This window comes from Empidonax traillii, unplaced genomic scaffold (genome assembly GCF_003031625.1).
Source record: "Empidonax traillii isolate 1590-97213 ecotype Southwest subspecies unplaced genomic scaffold, ASM303162v1 scaffold78:size1262613, whole genome shotgun sequence".
Classification (NCBI taxonomy): Eukaryota; Metazoa; Chordata; class Aves; order Passeriformes; family Tyrannidae; genus Empidonax; species Empidonax traillii.
The window spans coordinates 753,767-777,117 of NW_020955271.1; the positions used below are offsets into that span (position 1 = coordinate 753,767).

Consider the following 23,351-nt stretch of genomic DNA (forward strand, 5'->3'; position numbering starts at 1 on the left):
TTTTGGAGACAGTAAGTAAGACTCAGTTTAATGCTCCCTTTTGACATGGAGTAGGATAAATTACAACTTGTTCACACTTAATACAGCAGTGCCTACTTGCAAATGTCTGCTCTTATATTTGCAGGCTGTGTATTGACCTGTGTTTCTCACATATGTAAGCCTTAGGAAAGCCTATGCATACAGAGCAAACTGCTAAACTTGTTACTATAGTTGAGCAAAATTTTCTTATTTCTGAGGCAGCTTTTTGCATGGAGTATAATTCACAAATTGTTTTGGAAATGCCTGTATGAAGTACAGTAATTGGCAGACAGTTTAGAAAAAAGTCCAAAATTATTATATGGAATTTGTAGACAGTGGGAAATTAAAATTGAAAATATTTTTTGTTGTCCTGACTTGAAAAAAGGAAATTTTGTGGCATGCATTTCAGAGATAAACACATTCAAATGCAGCTCTTTGTTTAATGCCTTTTCAGCCCATCCTCCCCTTCCCTTTTCCCCCATCAGTTTTGTAGCTGCAGCAAAGTTGAACTAAATAAACTAAAGCTTTCATAGTCACTTATGATGACCATTTAGGGACATCTGAAATTATGTAGAGATGAATTATAGTCCCTTAAGATTGTTGTTGAGCTAGCTTTTTGTGCTTCCCTTGGAATTGTCTATGGGAATAGCAGTGTTATTAAATTAAGTTACCTGATGCAGTGTCTTTGTTAATTAATCTGAAATACAGAGCACGGCTGGAATTTCGCAGCCATGTTACTCAGGGTAAAGCTGACTGCCTTGAGTTGTTACAGGTTGTTGTAGCACATTTTTAACTTAATCTTTGTACCCTGGTAATTATTTTGCACTGTTGCCAAAGGGGACCATGTGGATCACGTGACAGAGCTTTAGATGACTGTGATTGTTTCATGCCCTAAATTTTAGTCTTGAATGTTATTTCAGTAGTAAGTGCTTCCGGATGAAATTGACAAGTAAATTTCACTTGAATTGATCTCCCTTGATTTCATTTGTTTTTGTAGGTAATTTTTTGTCTCAGTTCTTGTAAATTATGTTAATTTGAGCAAAAAAATAGGAAAAGAATGTTACTCATGCTTCTGTTTAGACCATATTACTGCTGCTACTGACAGCATTAATAAACTTGTGTCACATTGTTTTGATGCTACTCATTTAAGTATAAAAGTGGTGTTTAATTTGTCTTGGTTTTCATCAGACTCTCTTTAGTAGGTGCTGTCGTCATGAAAACTTTTACATTTATCAGTCTACAGTTGGAGCAATGTTCTACCTGTACATAGAACTGACATGTTATGTATCTGCCAAGTTCTGTTGAAAATCGAGTCCTGAGAAACAAAACAAATTCTTACTTTCAGTATTTTACGGCCCAGTATTTTGACACAACCGGAGAAATCTTTGGATCGTTTTGACTGACATCTCTGTTCTCTTTTGCTTGAGTACTGTGCTGAGTTCAGAAGACTTTTAGACACCTCTAATGTGCTCGCGCCCTCTAGTGACCCTGGAGGTTTTCTATGCGTTACTGGTGTTTTTGTGTGGGCTGTAAAATTGATTAGTGCAGTGTTGTTGTATCAGCAATTTATTTCTAAAACTTCTATTCTTTATTTAGGGAAGTATTGGAAGACGCTTATGGCAGGAAAAATATAGAGCATATTATGTGATAACTTTTCAAAAAATATTTAATAACTTGGCTACATATCAAGACAGTTACAGTTAAAAAAAAAGTTATATTGGTTTTGATCATCAAAGTACTAATCTGAAATAGCTTTTAACTTCACTGAAGATGAATAGGCGATATGTACATATCTTCTACAGAAACTTTAACAGACAATTTGGACTATGTCAAAATAATCAATAAATAGGACCTGTTTTATAAATTATTTTTCTTTTAAACTTCCTTGTTGTGGACATGTTACAGAAATGTCAATTTTCTTCTAGCTTTAGAAACATGATTAATACTTTATCCTATAGATAGTTATTCTAAACTTTTCACTAAATTATCACTAACCTGTAAATCCAGGAAGAAGAGTATCCACCACGCGATGATTTCAGTGATGCAGATCAGCTTAGAGTGGGCAATGATGGCATCTTCATGTTGGCATTTTTCAGTAAGTTATCTTGTATCCCAGACCTACTGAGGTATATCTTAATTGTACCTTTCTTCTGTGGAATATAAAAGAGAGCTGTGATAAATTGCATTAATGTACTGTAATGAAAAGATTTTTCTACCTGTACACCTGAACGCTTCCTGTTCCAGATGCAGCAAATATTTTTCCTTTTTTTTTTTTTTTTGTGGCATCTGTCACAGATAAGGGGACAAAGAAAAATCATAATAAATGCTGGAAGCCTAGCAAGGCTGCATTGTTACCTGTGAATTGTAAAATTTTGTTATCTTTTAGTTGGACCACTAACTTGAATTAAAGGCTAGATCACAGAAATCTGTTGATTTTTAACTAGAAAAAAATTGAGAGAGTGATGATGTGCTATATAAAAGTTGCTGATGTTAGCATAGTGAGTTAAATAGCCATCCATCCATGTAGTGGATTTTCGTAAGAAATCCAACCATGCTCATTTTCAGGTTGAACTAACCACTAGCATATAAAAATGCACTGTCTTCATGTAACCTGATTGCAACCAGCTCTACTGTAGCGCTTCGTCTCATAATATGTGTGCACACTGTGCATGTCTTGTAATGTATGTGATGCATTAAGCAAAGATAGATTTAGCAACTAGAAGTTATTTCTAGAAAAAAGCTGCATCTGCTTTGCCTAATTGCTTATTTCTTTCTGATTTGTAAGGATATTTTCCCTTTCTGAAATAAATGTGCTTGGTATCCTGGATGGTATCTTGGTCTTGAGGATCTATATGTTCCTTTTTAGAATTCATCAGGATGAAAACCAATTGATTATCCAGTGAAACCTCCTTTATGTCTTTCAACCCATGTCATATTATCTCTTTTTTCTCTAATGTTTTTTGCAATCTCTCTATTTAGCTGTTACAGGTGCAGGTTACAAAGCTTTCACAGAAGTTTTTTTTTCATGTTTGGCATGTGATGTGCTGGGACAATGTGGTGTTTGCATCTTGGGATAAAAATGTGTCTGCCTCACATAGCAAATCTATAAATACATTTATAGGGTAACAAAGTGGGTTTTGTTGTCTGACCTTCTTCTGTAGTTTGACCACAGAAAGGGTATATAATCTTGGGGCAAAGGGAGGTATAACTTCATTTTTATTTTCCCTTTATTTCCCTCCCCCTCTGCTTTCCTATGTTCCATTACTTTTTGTATTTAACCTATTTAGGTTCTGTATTGTGTGAACTTGTTCTTGCTTTTAAATCCTGGTTCAGTCCTTCATTAGCACTGCAATTGGAAGTCAAGGGAATTGTTGGCTTTAATGTGTCTTAGGTCCTTAAAGTCACGGTTGTCCAAATCTACATGCCCGGAACCTTGTGTCTACCTTCAAGAACGCAGATGTTTACATGGATAAACTGGCAGCTTTCTCCTCAAATAAATGTTTGATTGAGTCTGACTGCACAGAGCACTAATTTTACACTTTTGACAAAAATACTCTGTAGATCATACTTTTTCTTGATTATTCTGAGACTGTTAATGCAAATTTCACTTGCCCATGAAGGAAATGCATAAAATGAGTGCTTGCACATTTGAAGATCTTTATGCAAATGTATACTTAATTGGGGTCTGTTACGGATACTGGTTACATATGGAAATTGATAAAGTTTGCTTGTTGTCTGTTCTCATAGTATGAAGAGTTCACAAAAAGCTCATGGCAGTTAGACCTGTAGTACTGATTTTCAGTAATTTTTCTTAGGGAAGTTGGAGAACTAGATGAAAAATGAGCTCAACATAATGAGGGTATACTGTAAACAGCAGGTGGTGTATTTGTGTCCTTCTGATAAGGAGATAAAAGTCTCCATAATGTTGATGTAGGTAGATTTAAGAGAGCAGGAATTAAAATGAAAATTTCAGTAAAGCTATCTTTTGGGTTTTTTTCAGGGTGGGGTATGTTTAAATTCTGTGAGTAGGGGTGGCAGATCACAGGGAGCCTCGAAGAAGCTCCCTCGCTTAGTTAAAATGTAGGAGAACTAGATCAGGAATTGTTCTCTAGTGAGAGGAGCATGAACAAAGGGCTTGTTCCAGATGCTCACTCCCACCTCCTCTCCTGAGTGTCAAGTACAGCGTTGGTGGAAAGATCTTGGGGGTTGGGAGGGGGGTGTGATACCTTTAAGTATAACAGTTAGTTCTTTAATTTCATGTTATTCAAGTGATATAAACTTCTTAATGAGCTTACCTGCATATTGCAATCACTTACTGATATGTAGCCACCATCTAGTGGTAGCTGCCCAAGTTGAATAAAATTGCTGTCTCGAGGCCATCTAGTGGCCAGGTCTGTTTGGGGTTTTTTTGTTTGTTTTAAAAGTTGGTGCACGCGAGTTAAAGCCCTGTTTCCCATCTAAGTTATAAAGTACTGTTCTGTATAGCATAACTAAACAGAATGAAACAATATAGTCTAAAGAATAGAAGTCCTTTGTGTGAACAGGTAGGTTTTTTTGGCTTGATTCAGAAACTTGGTGTGAAAACTTGGAGTGAAAACTTGGAAAACAACCCATTTTATTTCTAATATGTGGTAAAATCATATTATGATTAATTATTCATAGGTGTTGCTCTGAACTCTTTGGTTATGTTGGTGAGCTGAGAATCTGCTCTCTAATGGTCCGGGCTGGTGTCTGTCAGTTTCTCATTTTGAAGTAAATGAATATATTAGTGAATATACTCATTTTGCTTTGAATGCAAAATGCAAAAAAAAAATTTGCTATCAGACTGCTTCATATATTTTTTTATATTATGTATTATTAAGAGGGCTGTGCCTTATAGAGCATAGTAGAAACTTTCCAGAATGCCAGAGGAAATTACTAATAGGTGAGTTTCTCAGAGTAATTTTTTTTTTGTATGCACAACAAAAGAGAGGAATTTCTGAGCTCTTTCATTCCATTTTGAACACAGATGTAATTGTGATAGTGCAAGTATCTGTCATGACCAAAGGGTTTGATTTCATGCTTAATCTGCCTGTAGTGGAAGTCTTTTGAATTATGTCTGATAGGCTCATCCTGGTACATTATCTGAAGGAGCTCCTTTTGGATATTAATAAGAGGCCTATATGGTTGTCCTTTGTATTTAAGGAATGGTTTAGAAATATCAACCAGCCTTTTTCCTTTGGACCTTGAGAAGAATTGCAGAGCTCATCTGGATTCTTTGAAACCATGTAAGGGAGTTTTGAATTGTCCCTGCAATGTAGGAAAAATGAATAATAATTTGAACTCCACAGATGGGTTAATAAGGAGGAAGAGATGGAGAAAAGTGGTCAGTCAGGCAACCAAAGTTTAAGTTCTCATACAGAGATCTGATTTGTTCTTTTTGAGCATCTGGGCAATTTAAGCACTGTATACAACTCACACCAATAAAATAATCTTAGGTGGGGAAATGTAAACGTCCATATTGTCGTAGATGCTATATTGGAACAGATAATGATCATACTGAAACTTTGTAAACTAATGTTCATATCATTTTCAAAGCTATTAGATGCCTCAAACAGTCAGTAAACTGCACACCGTTAGGATACCTGCTCTGAGGCTTTCAAGTGGGCCCAAGTTGGAAGGCAGAGTTGTGGCACATGCTCAGGGTAAACACAGCCTCCTCGTGTATGCTTCCCGAGGAGCAGGAAGTGTGGTTAAATTTTCCATGGGAGTATTCCTCTGTGTGAATTTAGGAAACCTAACTTCTGTATGTCTGTGTCACAAACGTCATGCAGGTTTCCCTTAGTCATGCAAGAGAAATTGAGGGGAAGTCACCTGACTAAAATTTTAGATGTTGGAAAGAGATAAAGCAACTGTTCTGTGAGTGCTTATTTCTCTCCGGTTATTAGGGAAGCCTGGCTGACCTTCATACACAGTCACCTAACTTCTTTCTCACTGCAAAAAGAAATTGACTTACATAGCTTCTCTGTACTCACTGGATATAATACAAAATAATTGGAATGAAGAAGCTTCTAGTTGGACATTAAGACAAATTTACCAATAAGGGTAATAAAACAGTAGGAGTACATTTACTAGGAAAGTTTCTGAACATTAATCGTCTGTTGATCTGTGGAAGCTGATAGCCAGTACTTCTAGTGATCATCATCAATATGTAGATGAGCCCTCAGGAAGAATCAAAAACATATTACAGTTTAAGAATGGAATAAATTCTGTGCAGGAATGGGAAGAATAATTTCTAGTGGTGAATGAAGATCTGGAGAGTATTATATATTGTTGCAGTATGCTTAGTAAGTCTAGGCCAGGTTTGAAGCATTAAGCTCTTTGGTGTTTGCTGTATATTAAAACAGTAAGCAGTTGGACAAATTGTGGAATAAAGAATATAACTGAGCATGGTTGCTTTTTGTATATGTAGTTGCCATTATAGTCTTATCACAGGCTGAGCCATGGTTAAAATTTGGAACCAGCATTAAGTCTTCAACTAGTTTTATTGGCTTCTTTTCATTATGCTGAATACAAAACTTAAGGTAGGTGATAATTGCATAGCTATGGAAAGCTGAGTAAAAAAGATCAAGTGAAGTACAAGAACAACTGGGGGAAAAGCAAATTTGTAGTATGCTTGACATGGTTTAATCTCCTGATGAATTTCAATATGTATAACTCAAAATTCTTGTGCTTTATATTTTGGCTGAAAACCTTGAGGGGAAATAAAGTGTAAATTTGGGTGCTGCGTTGGATATCAGGAAGACTTTTTATTAGAAAAAACCCTTAGTCGAACTCTCCTCCCAAAAAATCAACTTAACTGTTTCATCATGAGTTCTGTGTTCACAAGCAAATAACACTATTGTTTATATTCTTTTTATGTGAATTACATTAATATAGAGTTACTCTCTCCTCTGCATGTCACTTCAGGAGTGACACTCAAAAATCATACTTTTGTCAAGTCCCACTTGATAAAAGTGATACTATAGTGCTAGAGTATCAAAGGAAGATGCTGAAATCATGATGCCAGTGCAGTCAACCTGAGTTTCATCTAAATGTCTAAAATTTATTCATGGAAAGTCAACAGTAGGTCAAAGCTGGGCTCAAGTAGGAATGTAATAATTTTTGGGATAAGAAACTGTTCTTGTTGCATAGTGGTGTGTCTTGCAGTGGGTGTCTAGAAGATGCATGCGGTACCTGGCTGCATGAAGACAATGGGCAAACAAAAAGTTAAAAATACTTTTTAGTTAAAACCATGATGTGATTGTAGCAGCTCATTAGACTTTCTATCTCAGTGTTAGGAATGGTTTTCATTATGGTAGCATATGTTAGTATCACAGCAAGTATATTGTCCGTGTGGGAATCTCATGGGAGCTGAACAGTGTCATTTACATTTCACAAAGTGAGTGGTTGCGGACAAATAGTGGAGGATACATTTGTTACAGCTGTACAACTTCGTTGTTCCTAGTAGATTGAGAAGGAAGTTGGTAATTCTAGAGAAATTAGTAGATCGTTCCTTTTACTAGTCACTCTCCTCACCAGTCTATTTTCTCCCTCTGCTTGGTAAGGGGAACTTATGCTGTAGCCTCTCTACGGCAACATAAGGATAGAAATTATAAACAACTTTTGCTGCAAGAATTAATAATTAGTTGAGACAGGAATTAACTGTAGTAACTCTTACCAGGTGCAGTGTAAGTGATAAAGCTCAGAGAGCTTGCATGGCTGGCAGCAGATACATGTGGATACAGACAATGGAAAAAGGTATACATGTAGGCAAATTAGGTTAATCCTGATGTAGAGGAAAGCAATTGGAAGGAATTTCAGTCTGCTCAAAAGCAACAGTTGCATTTCTGAATGTAAATAGTGTCTTTTGCAACCAGAATGAGACAAGGAGGATGATTTTTGAAGTAGCAACAGGATATGGAATGTGAGAGAGAAATAATGGGAAAGACTGGAAACATGTAGACATTATTTTTGCCCATCTTGAGTTTGTTGAAACAGCAAGGCAGTATTGGGAGAATCTCCCTAATACCTTGTCTGAGTTTTACGGACATGGAAGTAACACATTCCTTATGCTGCTGAAGACAGGGAATTTTGATTAGGTCCATACTGTACAGTTTTTCTAGCAGATGGTTACAAATAAGAATTTAAATAATGAGATTTTTCTTCTCTGTATGCCTCAGTTTTATTGGGACGTGTGAACTTCCATAGCCTACAACTTTTGTACAGTTTGTCTTGTCTGCTGATGTTGACTGCTTATATAACTTGATGAAACAGCACACTGATTAAAGGAGAAAAAAACTTACTCTGAACAACATTGGAACAGGCTGATGCCTCTTCTTTCAAGAGCTGGGCAAATAACTCAGTGTTAAATAGCCATTAAATACTTATCCAGTGGCTGTAGATTCTCTTTTGAATATTCCTTTACATTAGGTTGAAAGGAGGATAAAAATGTTGTTGTGTTTGACTCTGATTATAAGAATTAATTTTCTCCCCTCATATATTTATGACTGGGAAATCTCCAATTTTTATAAGGCATGTACAAATGAGTTCAGGTACTGTATTTTTTCTTAATATGTAGCTATTAAAATTGTACATGTTCTGGGAATTTCTTTAGTCTGCATAGTCCACTGGATCTTCTCTCCTTTTTAACATAGATGTCTTTGGATCTGTAATCGCAATCAGCCTTTGTAGCTTAAGTAGTGGGAAGAAAGAGAAGTGAACTCTTACACTGAGGCAAGAACAGAGGATGCATTGAATAACATTTGGAGAGCTTGCTTAAAATGGGGAAATCCTTTTTTAAAACAGCATAACCAGGCTTTCTCAAATATAAGCGCATTTTCTGTGTTTGGAAAGATAGGTGGATGTTAGGGTCAATTTTTTTCTGTAGGGTTTTTCAATACTAATTTGGATCAGCATTTATTTAAAGTTGTTGTTGGTCCCCCTCCCCCCCCCCTTTTTTTTTTTTTTTAAGATTATTAATCGGCATAAAAGTAAGAATTCTCATTGCCATCATGTGTTCCCTTTGGCTCTGACCAAAGCAGGATGTTTTCCCACTTATACTACATGGCTATGTTGATGTGAAGTCTTCTAAAACTTCTCTTGGAACCTCAGTTTCTTTACAGTTCATAGAATTCCACTGCATTTTTACAGTCTAATTCTGCACTTGCGGACAAATCATACCATCTTCACGTGGATTTTTGGAGGAGTTGTAACAAGATTTTAAATTATAAAAACAGTGGTTGTTTATAGATAATGCTTCCAAATTTACTTAAAGAAAACTATTGAACAGTTTTCTGTTCCTAGCATTCTGCATTCAGATTTTAACGGAAAAGACAAACTTTTTCTCCTGTAGTGATTTACTGTCTGAATTTTATGTGGCTACGTTTGGGGATTTAAAATATTAAGGATTTGTATGCAGGGATTTTGTCCCCCTTTGCTCCTCTTCCATTCACGATTTCCTCTTGTGTGATTTTTGTGTTTACTGTGGAGTTCCCTAAGATTTTCAATTTTCCAGTGTCTTGTTCTCTCCAGAAGTCTCCTGAGTTGTCTTCTTACAACAGCTCCTGCAACTCTTCTGTTTGGCAGATTTGTTTTCAGATACTCTCAGTGACTCCCAGAGCTGGGACATTACCCTAATTGTGAATTCCCACACCCTGATGTAATATGTGCAGACTGAAGTCAATACAGATGATGTTGGTTGCCAAGTACATATGCAGATATGAAACTTTAAGTTATTAAACTGCTGGGAGTGGTGTAAAATTGTTAATTGGAGCCATAGTGGTAGTTTTGCTCAATATCCTCTTTGTTCCTTGATTTCTTGAGCTTCTGTGTGAAACTTCCAAGGCTTCTTATATCCTATGCTTGAATATAGATTTAAATGAGAAGACAGTCACCCATGAAACATCAGCTTCTCACCTTATCTTCATTTCTACAGTATGTTTACAATGCAAGGTTATAAAAATGTAATGAGGGTTTCTTTCTTTGTTTTAATCCAAATCTTGTATGTTGTAGTTCTTTGTTTGAATTTGCCCTTCATGTCTACTGTAATCTGGTTAGGTGTCTATTGCAATGTAATGCTTTATTCTATGTTGGCATTTTCTCTTGTGTAAAGTAGTAGGTTCCACCCTGTTTACCATTTGCTTTGTCATCATTAAGTGACTATACTACGGGGAATGTCTGGGTTCAAAGTCAATCTCTGAAAGCCTGAATTACCGGAAGGGAATTAACTGACTGTGTAAGCATGTCCTTAGTAGTTTAAAAGTGAAATTACTGTTAAGTCTGTTTGCTTAGCTATACAGATTAACACAAGCTACTGTTTCTTTTATTTTATAGTGGCGTTCATTTTCAACTGGATTGGATTTTGTTTATCCTTCTGTATAACAAATACCATAGCTGGAAGGTATGGTGCAATCTGTGGATTTGGTCTCTCCCTGATCAAATGGATTCTCATTGTACGGGTATGTTTCTTGATTCGCAGTGTACAGACTCTGTTTGCAGAACGAACCCATAACAATTCATTCAAGGCTACATGATTAGGGAATTAAAAACAAGTATAATAAATTCTAGTGCTTAACAGAGAGCCTAGAATTTTCCGAACTTTGTCTTCAGAGAGAATTTACTTGCCATATAATATATGCTTACTAAAGATGAAACTTAATCTATTTTTACCTGACATAGCATTTGATGTTCACATGTCCACTAAAATAAATGCAGAATGACTCATTCTTTGCACAGATATTTAAAAGTCTACAGCATAAGTGGAGCAAGTAACTAAAATATCACTGGTATTATAGTGTTTTGCATGAAAGATTTATAAATGTCTTGGCTTGTTGTGAAGGAATATCAGAAAACATTTCTTCCTTATATTTGGTGCTTCTATTCCTTGTAAGCTACCTATCAAATCAAGTCAAAATTAAATATGAAGTTATTTGCATTTTTACCATCTTACATGTTTCATTTCTTGATATTTTCATGGCAACAAGACTAGATACTTTTCTGAAAGGTACATTAGCCAAATGGAAGTTACGTAGCTAAGTGGATGCTAGGCAAAATGTAATCATTTTTTCTGAGCTTAAATTCTGCATATCTGAGACACAACATTTAAAATCTCATCCCTTTTAATGAAGAAAGAGATCTTGGATAACTTAGTTATATGTTCTGCCAGTGACGATTTTTTTTTTATTTTAATTTTTTTTTTTTAAATTTTTTTCCCCTTTGTGTGTATTAGTAACTTAAATTGATTTAATAGATAGCCCTTCCTGGACATGTACTGCATCCTTCTTTGAGCTTTTTTTTTTTTAATTTCCTTTTTGCTTCTTTGGAGCAGGGGAATGCTACTGGACCAGATGTAGTTCTGGTGTCTGTGGTGGAATTCAGGTGTTGAGATGGAATTTATCTTAATAGAAAGAGAAGGCATGAATTTTTCAGCTATGCATGGGGGTATTTTCAGCTTACCTGAGGCATACTAATCAGGGGGCAGAACTTGCCCATTGTGTCAGTTTTATCATTCCTCTCTGCTTGAAAATGTGCTCAATAACAAACACAAAAATTAATATATGCTAAACTTCCTAAAGAATTACTGTGTTCTAGACTATAATTAAAGTATTGTATGTAATCTGTTAATAATTCAAAAATCTTAGAACCAATTCCAAGACCTCGGGGGTGGTTTTTTTTCATAGTGAAGATTACCATGTTCCTGTGTTGTCTTCCTTCCTGGAGACAGTAGCAGAAAGCTCATGAGGTGTGTGTCGACAGTCATTTTAATCATGACACACAAGCAAGCCTATGTACACAAAGTTGTTTTGATCCTTTGTTTCAAACTCCTCCAAAGGCTTGTATTGCCCTTTCTTACTCCGGTTCACTAGTACAAAATGTTATAGTGTCTAAGCAGTCTGAGTTCACATATATTCTCTCTGTCAGTTTTTACTGGGTGGGGGATGGATGGAGAGAACCTGGAGAATAAAAGCACAATTTTGCTGTTGGGGAAATTCTACACCCATGGCTGATTCTGCCCGCAGAGTGTGTGAGAGTAATGCACGTAGACCAATATTTGATTGTTGTAGTAAATCTTCTTTCCAACTAAATGAAATTGTAATTTTAAAAAAAGTGTATTTATATCTATCTGTCTATCTATATATCTCATAGAATCAACCAGGTTGAAAAAGACCTCTAAGATGACTGTGTGTGTGTGTATGTATATATATAGAGAGAGAAAGAGAGAATTGAAAACACTGATTATCAAGTAAGATATAATTAATATTGTTATCAAAATCCTGGGAATTGAGTATTTATATGGGGATAATGTGAATACCAACTCTTTAACTGAACTTAGTAGTTCTGTTTGTTCATATTTTTTTATTTCATTGATGATAGAAATGAATGCAGTACAGGATCAAACCCTCAAAGAATTCACATGATCTGGCTTTATTCTAGGGAAAGCGTGGACTAATTGAAGAAAAAAACAGCTATATCTAGAGTTTTTAAAATATCTTGGATTTTTATCTGGTTGCATATGTGGCCCAGTATCTTCTCTTTCTTTCCCCCCTACCGCCTTTTTTTTTTTTCCCACTTCTTGGTTGATATACTGAAGTGTCCTAGAAATGGCAAACAGAAAGCACTCTGGTAGGATGCAGTAAACATACTGAATGATATCAGGATGGAAGCATATGAGAAGTGTGCAGAGCTACCAAGTAGGTTATTTTATTCCTTCTGGCAACTTTTCACACATCTCTCCGTTTCGACTCATTATGTGAGTTTTGGAGACATTTGATTAGCCTTTTTATCAGTGAAGCATGAAGTCTGGAGTCTGGTAAAGGCACAGATACCTGTCTCCAATACCATCACACCCTGCCCTCCAGCTGCCTCCCACATCACTGGGAGGACAAAACTGTCTAGCATGCTCACTAACAGGAACAGCTGAAATGCCACTTCAAGGTTCATTTAGTTGTGTTCAGCTCACTGCTGGGAACTGAATGCTGGTTTGAAAATGAAAAGACTTTAATGAGTTGGGGGTCTTTATGGGGCTGGTATTCTTGGCAGCGATTAACAGTAGGGGGTATACAGAAGGTCAAAAGCTCTTCTTTTGAGGGGTCAGCAGAACATCCCTGTCTGATAAGATTAAACTAATGTGGCTTTTCGTGTTAATATCTGAAGCAGCAGGCTGCTGTAATGTGTTTGGGATGGCAAGCATTGGGGGGAAAAGAAGAAAATCGACAAGTAGCAATTCATTTTAACAAAAAATGTAACATAACTAGCAAGTAATCAAGGGTTTTTTTCATATATATATTCTTATATATATACACACACATTGTTTAGATATTTTAAGTAACTGCCACAGACCAATTGACACTAATGAGTTCTTTGTGCATTAAACTGCTGCACAAATACCAGTTTTGCATTTTAGAAGAATACCTTTTATGCCTTTTAAATTTGCTTTTCCATCCATGCTTTCTGTATTTGTGTAGTGCATTAAATGTCTTAGTCATCCGTTTTACTGCAGCTAAACCTCATGTATGGATTTCAGTTTTCAGATTATTTTACTGGATATTTCAATGGACAGTACTGGCTTTGGTGGATATTTCTTGTACTCGGTAAGTGGCAATTGAATTAATTTCTGTTTTGAAGTGGAAGTATTCAAAGATGAATTAAGTCATTGTAAGTAAGAGTTCTGTAACACATTTAGCTATGTGTTTTTCTTTACCTGCTGATAGTTTTGTGTGTTGTTTTTATTTCCATAGTATTCACAAGGTTATTGGTTACCATAGTGGTGTTATGTGAACTGTGGACTATTCAAATAACCTTCAACTCAAAAAATTTTGCTCTGCGTAATTGATTATGCATATAAATAAGGCTTGTAATTTATGCTTTTTAAGCTGCTGCTGCTGCTGCTGATCTAGGGGTGCAGAACTGTGTAACAAAATTTTGTCTTTACATAGAGAGCATACAGAAAAGTGAGTGACATATTCTTAAATTTATAAACCTATATGTCAAATATTAAATTTTAAGAAATGTGACTAATCTCAGGAAGGTGGAGTCTAAAGTCTTGTGCGCAGGTCACGAAATGTGCTTTTCAAGTCCTTTGAAATGCGTGCTGCATCAGTAATTTCTCAGTAGGACGAGAGAATGGCTTCATGCTTGCTGATCACAGTGCTCCCATGATGTCAGCTTTCTCTTAAGAGGTCTGTCTTCCCATGTTCAAAGTCTTATGTGCATCAAATTCTGCTGTTCTGTTTTTAATGAGGATATACCAAACCCTCACCACTATACTTTTTCTCCTACTGTGGATTTTGTAATTTGAATATGGAATCTGAAATTATTTTCTTTTACAGAAGTTAATGCTACTGTCCGTTTTATTTTCGATTTCCAGCTCAGTCAACACAGTAAACTGTTGCTGATTCAGTAGGTGGCACTCTTCCCTTTGAGTCGATTGACTTAATGGATAACAGTGAATCTTAGAATGAAATGCTGAGTAAATTAAAAAGAAAAACAAAACAACCAACACTGAGATTCTGAATGTTTGTGACTCATTATTTGTCTTGAAAGAAATGACAAAAGTCTTAAAGGACATTAGCATTGTCTGCCTTTTAGTAGTGTTTGAGCCTATTCATCAAACTTCCTGATGCTCCCCTTGCTTTATTGTTGTGCACTTTATAGCTTGAGATATGTAGAAACTGCAAGTGTTCAACACATCATAGCACCAGTCCCTTGAATCCTTTCATGTTATTTGAGGTAATTGTATTGAAGTAGGAAGTGGAATGACTCTTTGCAGGCACAAACATCTCCAGATAAGTCCTTGATTAAAACCAAGCCTTATGGTGCCTGAGATTGAGGTTTGACACTTTTTTTCACTAGGATGAAAATATTGTGTTCTTCCCCTAAACCTTCCTCTCCCATGTCTATGGAAAAACTTTTTCCTTTTTTTCTTCTTTTTATTAGTCTTTTGCAGCACATGTTCAGAAAGTAGCTCACTTTTTAATTTGGGAAAGCCTTATTTTCAGTCTAAAGTGTTTGAGGACTTTTTAAATCACAAAGTTTAGGATATGCCTTGGAATAATAGGCACAGTTCAGTATGCATCCAGCAGTGAGTGTTCTCTTGTCTTACAAATGTTTTGCATGACATACGCCAACAATATTTTTAAACTGATTAAGTGGATATACCAAGATTACTGGAACACCATAGAAGGATTTGACCCAAAAAAGCTACTTAACAGGACATGAAGGAGTATTATCATGCCACGGGAACACTGTCATCCATATCTGTGTTTTATTTTTTTGGATAAATTTCCCATTAGACCATGTGAAGTAGCATGTCCAGCATCTCTTCAGAAGTGTAGTTGTAGTCTTTTTTATAGCCCTTTCACATACTTGAACCCACCTACTGCCATCTCCTCTCTTCTGGTGTTGACATATCTGTTTCTACTCTCTTTCCTTCTTTCAGAATGTGACAAAATCTGCTAACATGTATAGAAAAACAAAGTTGTCCATTTCCTAGGAGCTGTCATGTACAGTGAACAAATTGGAGAGATACAAATCAAATTTTCAAATTTAATGTTAGCCAGTGTTTCTTTTTGAGGAACACAATGTAAAGTAGGATGTTTTTTTTCCTTCTCTAAAGAGAGAAATATAAAATATGGGTTGAACTTGGACTGGTTTTCCAGCATGTGTGATGCAGAAAATATGCTATCAAACACCTTAAGAGCTGCCTGCCCTGATTTTGCTGTTTCAACTGCTTTTCAGTTGAATGTGGGACTACCTCTAGTAATGTCTGGGTAGCAGCTTTTCTAGTAGACTTGCAGTCCTTATGGCTTTCTTCTCTCTGCAGAATTTGCCATAATCACAAAAAGGTGTCTGGCTTAGGTAAAGTTCCCCTAGTTAGCAGATCATTCTCTGTTGTTTTTTTGTTTCTGTGTCTGTCCTAATGAAGCTTTGGTTTCAAAAAAAAAAAAAAAAAAAAAAAAAAAAAAAAAAAAAAAAAAAAAAAAAAAAAAAAAAAAAAAAAAAAAAAAAAAAAAAAAAAAAAAGGAAAGTTAAAAATCACAAGGAAAAAAAACATTTAGAGAAGAAATTATCGTACTAGAAAATCAGGGGCTCATCCAGGAGAGCAGGAAGAGAAAACATCATGTAGGAAAGAGATAAAAATTAAATCCTATACTAAACTTGTTAAACTTCAGTTATAATTTTCATTTGAACTTTCAGAATCTTAATACATGCGTGTATCTATACATATAAGCATATATTTTCTTCAAGATACCCTGGTTGCAAATGAACTTCTCTGTGACTAGTATGTACATCTTGTTCCTCTTAGCTGAAATTTGCTTTCAAATGCAGTTAAATGTAAGTATTTTAAAAGAATTTGAAATGTGGAGTTAAGAAAAAATGTTATCTTAACACATGTTGAGTAATTTTCTCTGACAGTTATTCTTCCTCCTCTTGGACAGGTGCTTTTTCCTGAATGATTAAATCTCAAGTTATAATCCACCATAGCTTAGTACTGGCTTGCTACTAGAGCAATCCTTACTTACTCCCTTCTTTGTTTTCAACTCTTTTGACTTGTAAGATGTTTATCTTACACATGTCTAGAGGTACACTTTGTGGTTCAGGTAGTCTTCTAACACACTAGTAATTTATTTTGAGAATTCTAATTGAAAAGAATGCGCAAATCATATCCTTTTGTTTTTCAGGATTTTTTTTTCTTTTTAAGTATTTTCATGCAGTCTTTTTAGCAGATGATACTTGAACCGAGAATGACTGTAAAATTTCTGAAAAGCTTTCCATAAAACTGAATCCCTATCACAAGATAAAAGCTGACTTTTTTGTTGAATTTGTGAACAATACATAAAGACCTTGCTTTTTATCATATAATCCAGGTTTTAGAAAATTATGTTAAAAAATAACATGGGATAGTGTGTACTTATGTTAATATACTTTATTTTGTGCATTTTCTATGCTTTCAGGACTCCTCTTGTTCTTTCGAGGCTTTGTTAATTATCTTAAAGTCAGAAATATGTCTGAAAGCATGGCAGCTGCTCACAGGACAAGATTTTTTTTCTTGTACTGAAGGTAAGGATAAAAAATAAATAATCAAAAATAAATAATCAAACTTCTGTCACAAAACAGCAATTACGTGTTTTTTGAACATCTGTCATGAATATTACGTATATTCTTCATGGACATGGAGACAGGTGAAGTTTCTTATTTGAAAGTAAATAATGCATCCTTGTTGCCTCCATTCCTCCCTTGAACTAATGTTCAGTAACAAAAACGAAGAGGAACACGTTATTTTTCCAAAGCAAGGAACAGTATCTGCTGCCTGTCAGGATACTGTCCTTTGTGCTGGAAAACTGGCTTTAGTAGTCAACCTGTTGTCAGCATGTTCGGAAGCACTAATCTGCCTGCATATTAAATCTGATTGACATGGGTTTGAACATGCAAACAATAGATGAGTATTGTCTCTCTTTACACGACTGGATTACGACAGTCATGTACAAGTATGATTATTGTGTATGCAACAATGTGCTTTATATATCCTTCAGGTAGCTGACTAATCAGTCTGGCACATATCCACTCTTTTTTTTTTAAATACTTTGTATCCGTTAAGTGGATTTATTGGACTTCACTGAGTAACTTCAACCAGGGGTCTTTAATTGTGTTCAACTTTTTTTATTTAAATTACATTATGAGATAAGTTTAAGCTTAAGCATAGAAATAAGTACTGCAGCATTTTCATTGCTCTGCACTTTACTTAAAATGCTTAAAAACTGTATTGACTTACCTGAGAAGCTATGTTTGCTGTAAAAAAAAAAAAATTTTTTTGTAAATTTTTTCCAAGATTGGTCACAGGATCAATATTAATTAATCAGCAACACATTATTGAAGCCTGTAAAAAAAAAAAAAAGTATATGCTTAAAAAAAACCTACTTCATTTTATTCCTTTTATATATGACAGTGATATACATTTTAAAAACAGCTAACAATGAGTATCTGTGCTATACAATATGCACTTGATCATGGAAAAATCTGTTAACATAACATTTCTTTCAATGTGCCATTTTGTCAAAATTATGTAGTAAGTTAATTAACTGAGGTGTATATTGCCTTTTAGTAACCAACCTAAATTGGCAACTACATGGCAGTATTTCTTTCTTGCAATAGTTACATATGGCTTCTTAGTGCTGTGTATAATCTCTTCAGAATACCAAAATGTGTAAAGACTGAAAATATCTGTTAGCTTTTAGTACAATAAAGTTTTAAAATGCTACCTTTAAAAAACAGTTGTTGGGACTAAATGGTATTTGAGAACTGTAGCTTGAAGAGAATAATGAGAATGTAGGATAATGTTGTCTGGGATTCCTTGCTCTTCAGCAGTTAGAATTCAGCTTTGGGACAAAACAGTCAGCATTAACTGAAGTTAATGAGTTGTCCTATCTAAGTTCAGTGGCTTTGAATTTTTTCTTTACCTATAACCACCACTGAGATGTATGGTTTGTGGGCTGAAAAGATCTGTGGAGTGTTTATAGAGCTGAGCCCATAAATACTATGTTTTTGAAGCATCTTAAGTACTGAAACAGGAAGTTCAAATTAATGGCTATCACAGTAAAACGTCCTTGTTCTTGCGTAGACCAGTAGCTTCATCTACAGTGACTCCTCTACGGTGACTATTAGTTTTAATAAATAACAAATACAGTTAAAAAATATTCTCAGTTATTTTTTTGAAATCATAACAAAGTAACACTAAACTTTTGGGTTTATTCTCCCCTCCTGACATGGGGGAGTTTGGAGTCTGCTGTTTTGCAGAAGTTCAGGTTTGCTAGTCGCTTAGCAATGCTATTCTAGTGGATCATGGTGATGAACTGAAATACAACTCTTTCTTTATCTCCAGACTGCATCGAACAGACATTCCTTTCCAGTCCTGGTGAAACTTTCAGATGATATGTAACCCTCCAAGTTAATAAGACAGAAGACTACTAAAACAAGAAGACAAATTAGTGAAGATATGGCTTTAAGAATGAATGACAGGATGCTTTATGCTCAAATACCAGTTCTGGTCATTCTAGTAAATATTTATTATTGCTGCCTTTTTTTTTTTTAGCACATTTGTATATGTGCTTATTAAAAACATAATATTGAAGTAAGAACAAACTATCTGTAAGTATAGATTAGGTACAGTCAGACTCAATCTGTACTTGTTGTGTCTGAAAGATTTAAGTGGTAACTTGTTTCATAGCTTCTGTGTACCACTGACTTAGTGATCTGAACTTCTGAGTACAATGAAATGCATTAAATGATTCAGATTAACCAGTTCAGACAATTTTTTAAATATAATTTAGATTCACCTAATGATTGTATAGAACATTTTTAAGTTTACTAAACCTCAGAGTTCCTTGTTGTCACAAACTTGTATTCACCAATATTCTATGAAATTCCGAACATACTGGTTCCCTTAAAAAGATAAACTTTGAGTCCCCTGTAAATAACTCTGCATAAATGACTGTTGGATTTGCTTCTTAGAAAATATGTCAAAATATATTTTGTAACAGCATATTCTCTAAATTTTGTTTAATATTAGAAGTATATACATATTTTTTGTTAATTGGCTATTAAGGGTATAGTTATTATTAGAAGTAATTTTGGAGGTTTGCATTCTTGAGTTCAGTATAAATACAACATCCATGCTGAGGGCTTCTCAAATCATATCGCTATCTTATAATGCTTGTTTAGAATAAATACTTTGCCATTTCATAAGAATAAACTAGTTTAAATGCAAGGTAATTTGGAAGGGAAACAATATTTTAAAGCTCTGAAAGTAGAAAATGTGTGTTGCACCTCTCCCAGTATTCACTTAAGGTATACCATTTCTTTCTTATAAATATCATCTCTTTGAGGGGTACTGTCTACTGTTCATGCATGTGTGGTTTCTTTTAAAATTTATGAAATTTATGCATCTCCTTAAGTAGGAGAATACATCTCTCAGTCCTTTGTACAACTGGAATCTCAGTTGCAAAAATACATTGGTTGTTGGTTGCACCTTTAAGGGGAAAAAAATACAAATACTTTCCTCCAGTTTTTCTTTTATATTAGAATTCTACCTTTTTATTACTAACATTAAAACCAGTGGGGTTTGTTGAGTTAAGCTAGTTCTGTATTGAGTTTTGTATCTATAATGAATGTTTAAAATATACGTATGTAAACTGGTCACATTATTCGTTTTCCTAATCTTTCAGAGATACAGATAGTGACTAAAATTTTAGGGGCACCTCTACTTCTCTATGGAAAGAAGAAATTTAAGTATTATTTTCATTATCCTATTGGGATTTCCTTCTAAACTTATCTGTTTTTCTCTGTTATTTTGCATTCACTGTCCAGATGAAAAAGAAGTGGATAATAAAGCATTGCTTTGTTTTGCTAATTAAGACAATGTTTTGGGGGATTTTTTTTTGTACTTCATGTTGAAAAATGCACACTATAGTATTTGTGTCAATATGTAATTATAGAAAAATTACTTGGTTAAATAGGTGCTCTCTTCGCTTTCTCATCTCTTATTTTATGTGAAGAAACTGTTAGGACATTTCTTTTAAGGATTTATTGTGACTCTACAAGGTATGCAGTATTGCCTCAGTTTCTTACCATATGCTTACCAATATCAACTAGTACTATCTTCCAACTATATCATTTTTCCCATATTAAGTAGCAGACTTCTGATAGAATTATTTCTGTTTCATCCACTGCATTTTACAGAAAGCTGTATACAGATACGTTGTGTACTACCTTGGAAGAATTGTCATTTGGACAGAAAGAATATGTGGGGTTAAAAATATACGTGTTATCTAATCCTTTATAGTTGATGTGGCAGTTTGGAAGCCTGAAATCTCATCAGCAGGAGGAAGGGAACTGGGACACTGTTTTCAAAGACTCTGCAATCTATTCCAGATGTGTCAAATGCTGCATATTTTCCTTGCTATTTCCTGTGAGCTCGGTTTGGAGCAGCTGGCTCTGTGGTTTAGAGACACCTGGCCAGCTTTTCTTTGTGTCTTGGGGGGAGCAGGGGGAGAAGCTCCAGTATCACAGTGAAGTTGACTGTAAACAGATTTTGTATGAATGCAAATAAATAAGGCTTTGAAACTTGGGGCAAAAACAGCGGAAGGAGGGGAAGTGGGGAGAGAAAATTTCCATTTTATTTGAGCAACGGGTATTATGATAATTTTTCTAATTCTTTTTGTCACCTACTTCTATTGATGTAGACACCACAAGAAGATTGACATCTTGAATATGATTTAGGTAGCCTGTGGGATTTTGTTAACGTATTTCAGAAATGATCCACGACTCACACTTCCAGTCTTCCTACAGAGCAGAGGTTGTCTCCAAACTTCCACTTTGCTGTCTCATCCTAGAGTGTGGACACAGTTCTCATCCTGCAACACCTTTTAACCTGATTTCAACACCCTACCCTTTCTGTATCTGCTTCCCTCCCTTTGAACAATGACAACAGGTGAGGAAAAGTGGCTTTATTCATGTGTTACCGTAACATCAGAAACCTTTTAATCTCTTCCACTTTTTGAGAGTGTTTTCCCATAATACTCTACATTAGTCCATCCTGTGTTGTTGCTTGCATTAATTGACTTGAGCAAAAAAGTTCATCTCATGGAATGACCATAGCTTCCTGAACTTCTGAAGAGAAGGTGAATAACCTCTGGTATGGAAACAAATGTCTCTCAAAAAGGAAAAGATATATTCCTATCATGCTAAAACACGATTAGCATATGTGCACATTCCACCCAGAAACAGTGGAGTCCAGTGTATTGTTTCTTCTGTATAGATTATTTTCCACCATCCTGAGATCTTTACCTTTTTTCTTTATAATTCTAAGGATACTTTTACTATCTCTATGTTTTCTACTTAGCATGTGCTTTCCAGTTCCACATCCCTTCTTCTTTCTCTGGGTGCATTGCCTATGCACCCAGCAAGGATAGCCAGAAGGCAGCATGTTGGCTGCAGTTAATAAATAAAGCACTTAACAATTCCAAAGAGGTTTTTTTTTGTCCTCTGCAGTGATGGTTTGTATCCTCATAAATCCATATTTTACGTAAGCCAACTTTTAATATCAGTGGCTTTCAGACAACTGAAAATGCTTAAAATACATAAGACATCCACCTGTTGTAAGCATTATGTGTGCAAGTGGAATTAAAGTGATGGCAGAATTTGGCTTGTGTATGAGTCTGCCTAGAATCATAGAACCATTTAGGTTGGGAAAGACCTTTAAGATGATCTTGAAATGTTTTCCTGATACATGATTGCCTTTACCCCCACAACCCTATTAAAATGAAACAAAGTGAGTTTTCCTGGATTTTTACCTGTGGTATATTTTCTACATGAGGAAACTGGCATGCAATGAGGCTTGAAAGTATTGCAAACAGCGTCAGCTCTCCAGCTATTGTTCCTTTTTTTAGTGTGTAAACTATAATGGTGTCTATTCAAAAAAGTGTGTAAAATTATTTGGTTCTTTCATATAGGGGATGGTCACAGTTATCCTCATGTTTTTACTTCTTTTAGTCTTAACTCTTAATTTTTCTTGTGGTCAAAGAAACTGGGTTTGTGGTGGTATCCTTGGTGTAATATGAGAAGTTGTTCATTGATTCTTCATTATACATAGCTGCACAGATGCTGATCCTTCTTAGTTTTCTAGGTTGGTATAGTCCCATGACTCCCAAATGCCCAGTTACACATGGAACTGCTGCTGCTATAAGTTGTTCACGAGTTAAATGACTATAAAGTGTGCTTCGCTTGGATGCATTCATTAACTGAGTCTTTTAGTTTAATGTAATTGCAGTAGCATTGCTGGTCAATCCACTTCTGCTCCTGTTGTATGTAGCTGCTGAGAGCTTTCTCCCGGAGTCTGAAGTCTGGGGTGTATTTTATGCGGGAGTAACAGCCAAGTCTGCACGTCTTACTGGTGGAAGTGTTACTGGAATAAAGCCAGTGCTAATCGTGATGTGAGCGGTAGCATGAGCACCTGTGGGATCATTGCTTACTTCAACAGGCCTACAGGAGAGCTGGACAGGTACTTTTTTACAAGAGCGTGCAGTGATAGGACATGGGATGATGGCTTCAAACTGAAAGAGACAGAACAGGTTTCAATTAGATATTAAGAAGAAATTCTTTACTGTGAGGGTGGTGAGGCACTGGAGCAGGTTGCCTAGAGAAGCTGTGGATGCCTCACCCCGGAAGTGTTCAAAGCCAGGTTGGATGGGACTTGAAGTAATCTGGTCTAGTGGAAGGTGTCCCTGCCTAGAGCAGGGTGGTTGCAACTAGATGGTCTT

At 35.5% G+C, this 23,351-nt stretch overlaps 1 protein-coding gene across 3 annotated transcripts in view; it reads left to right on the forward strand.

The window, feature by feature from the left end:
- NDFIP2 (Nedd4 family interacting protein 2) overlaps positions 1-20,447 on the forward strand; it is a 45,170-nt gene extending 24,723 nt beyond the window's left edge. For 2 of the 3 annotated variants that reach the window (XM_027880914.1, XM_027880916.1), the window contains 5 exons: positions 2,026-2,113; positions 10,372-10,496; positions 13,562-13,628; positions 16,992-17,097; positions 18,917-20,447. In XM_027880914.1, the coding sequence (XP_027736715.1) occupies positions 2,026-2,113; positions 10,372-10,496; positions 13,562-13,628; positions 16,992-17,095 (384 nt within the window). In that variant the 3' untranslated portion in view covers positions 17,096-17,097; positions 18,917-20,447. The remainder of the gene's footprint in view (positions 1-2,025; positions 2,114-10,371; positions 10,497-13,561; positions 13,629-16,991; positions 17,098-18,916) is intronic. The other variant, XM_027880915.1, reaches the window with a different exon arrangement.
- Positions 20,448-23,351: the final 2,904 nt, after the last annotated feature.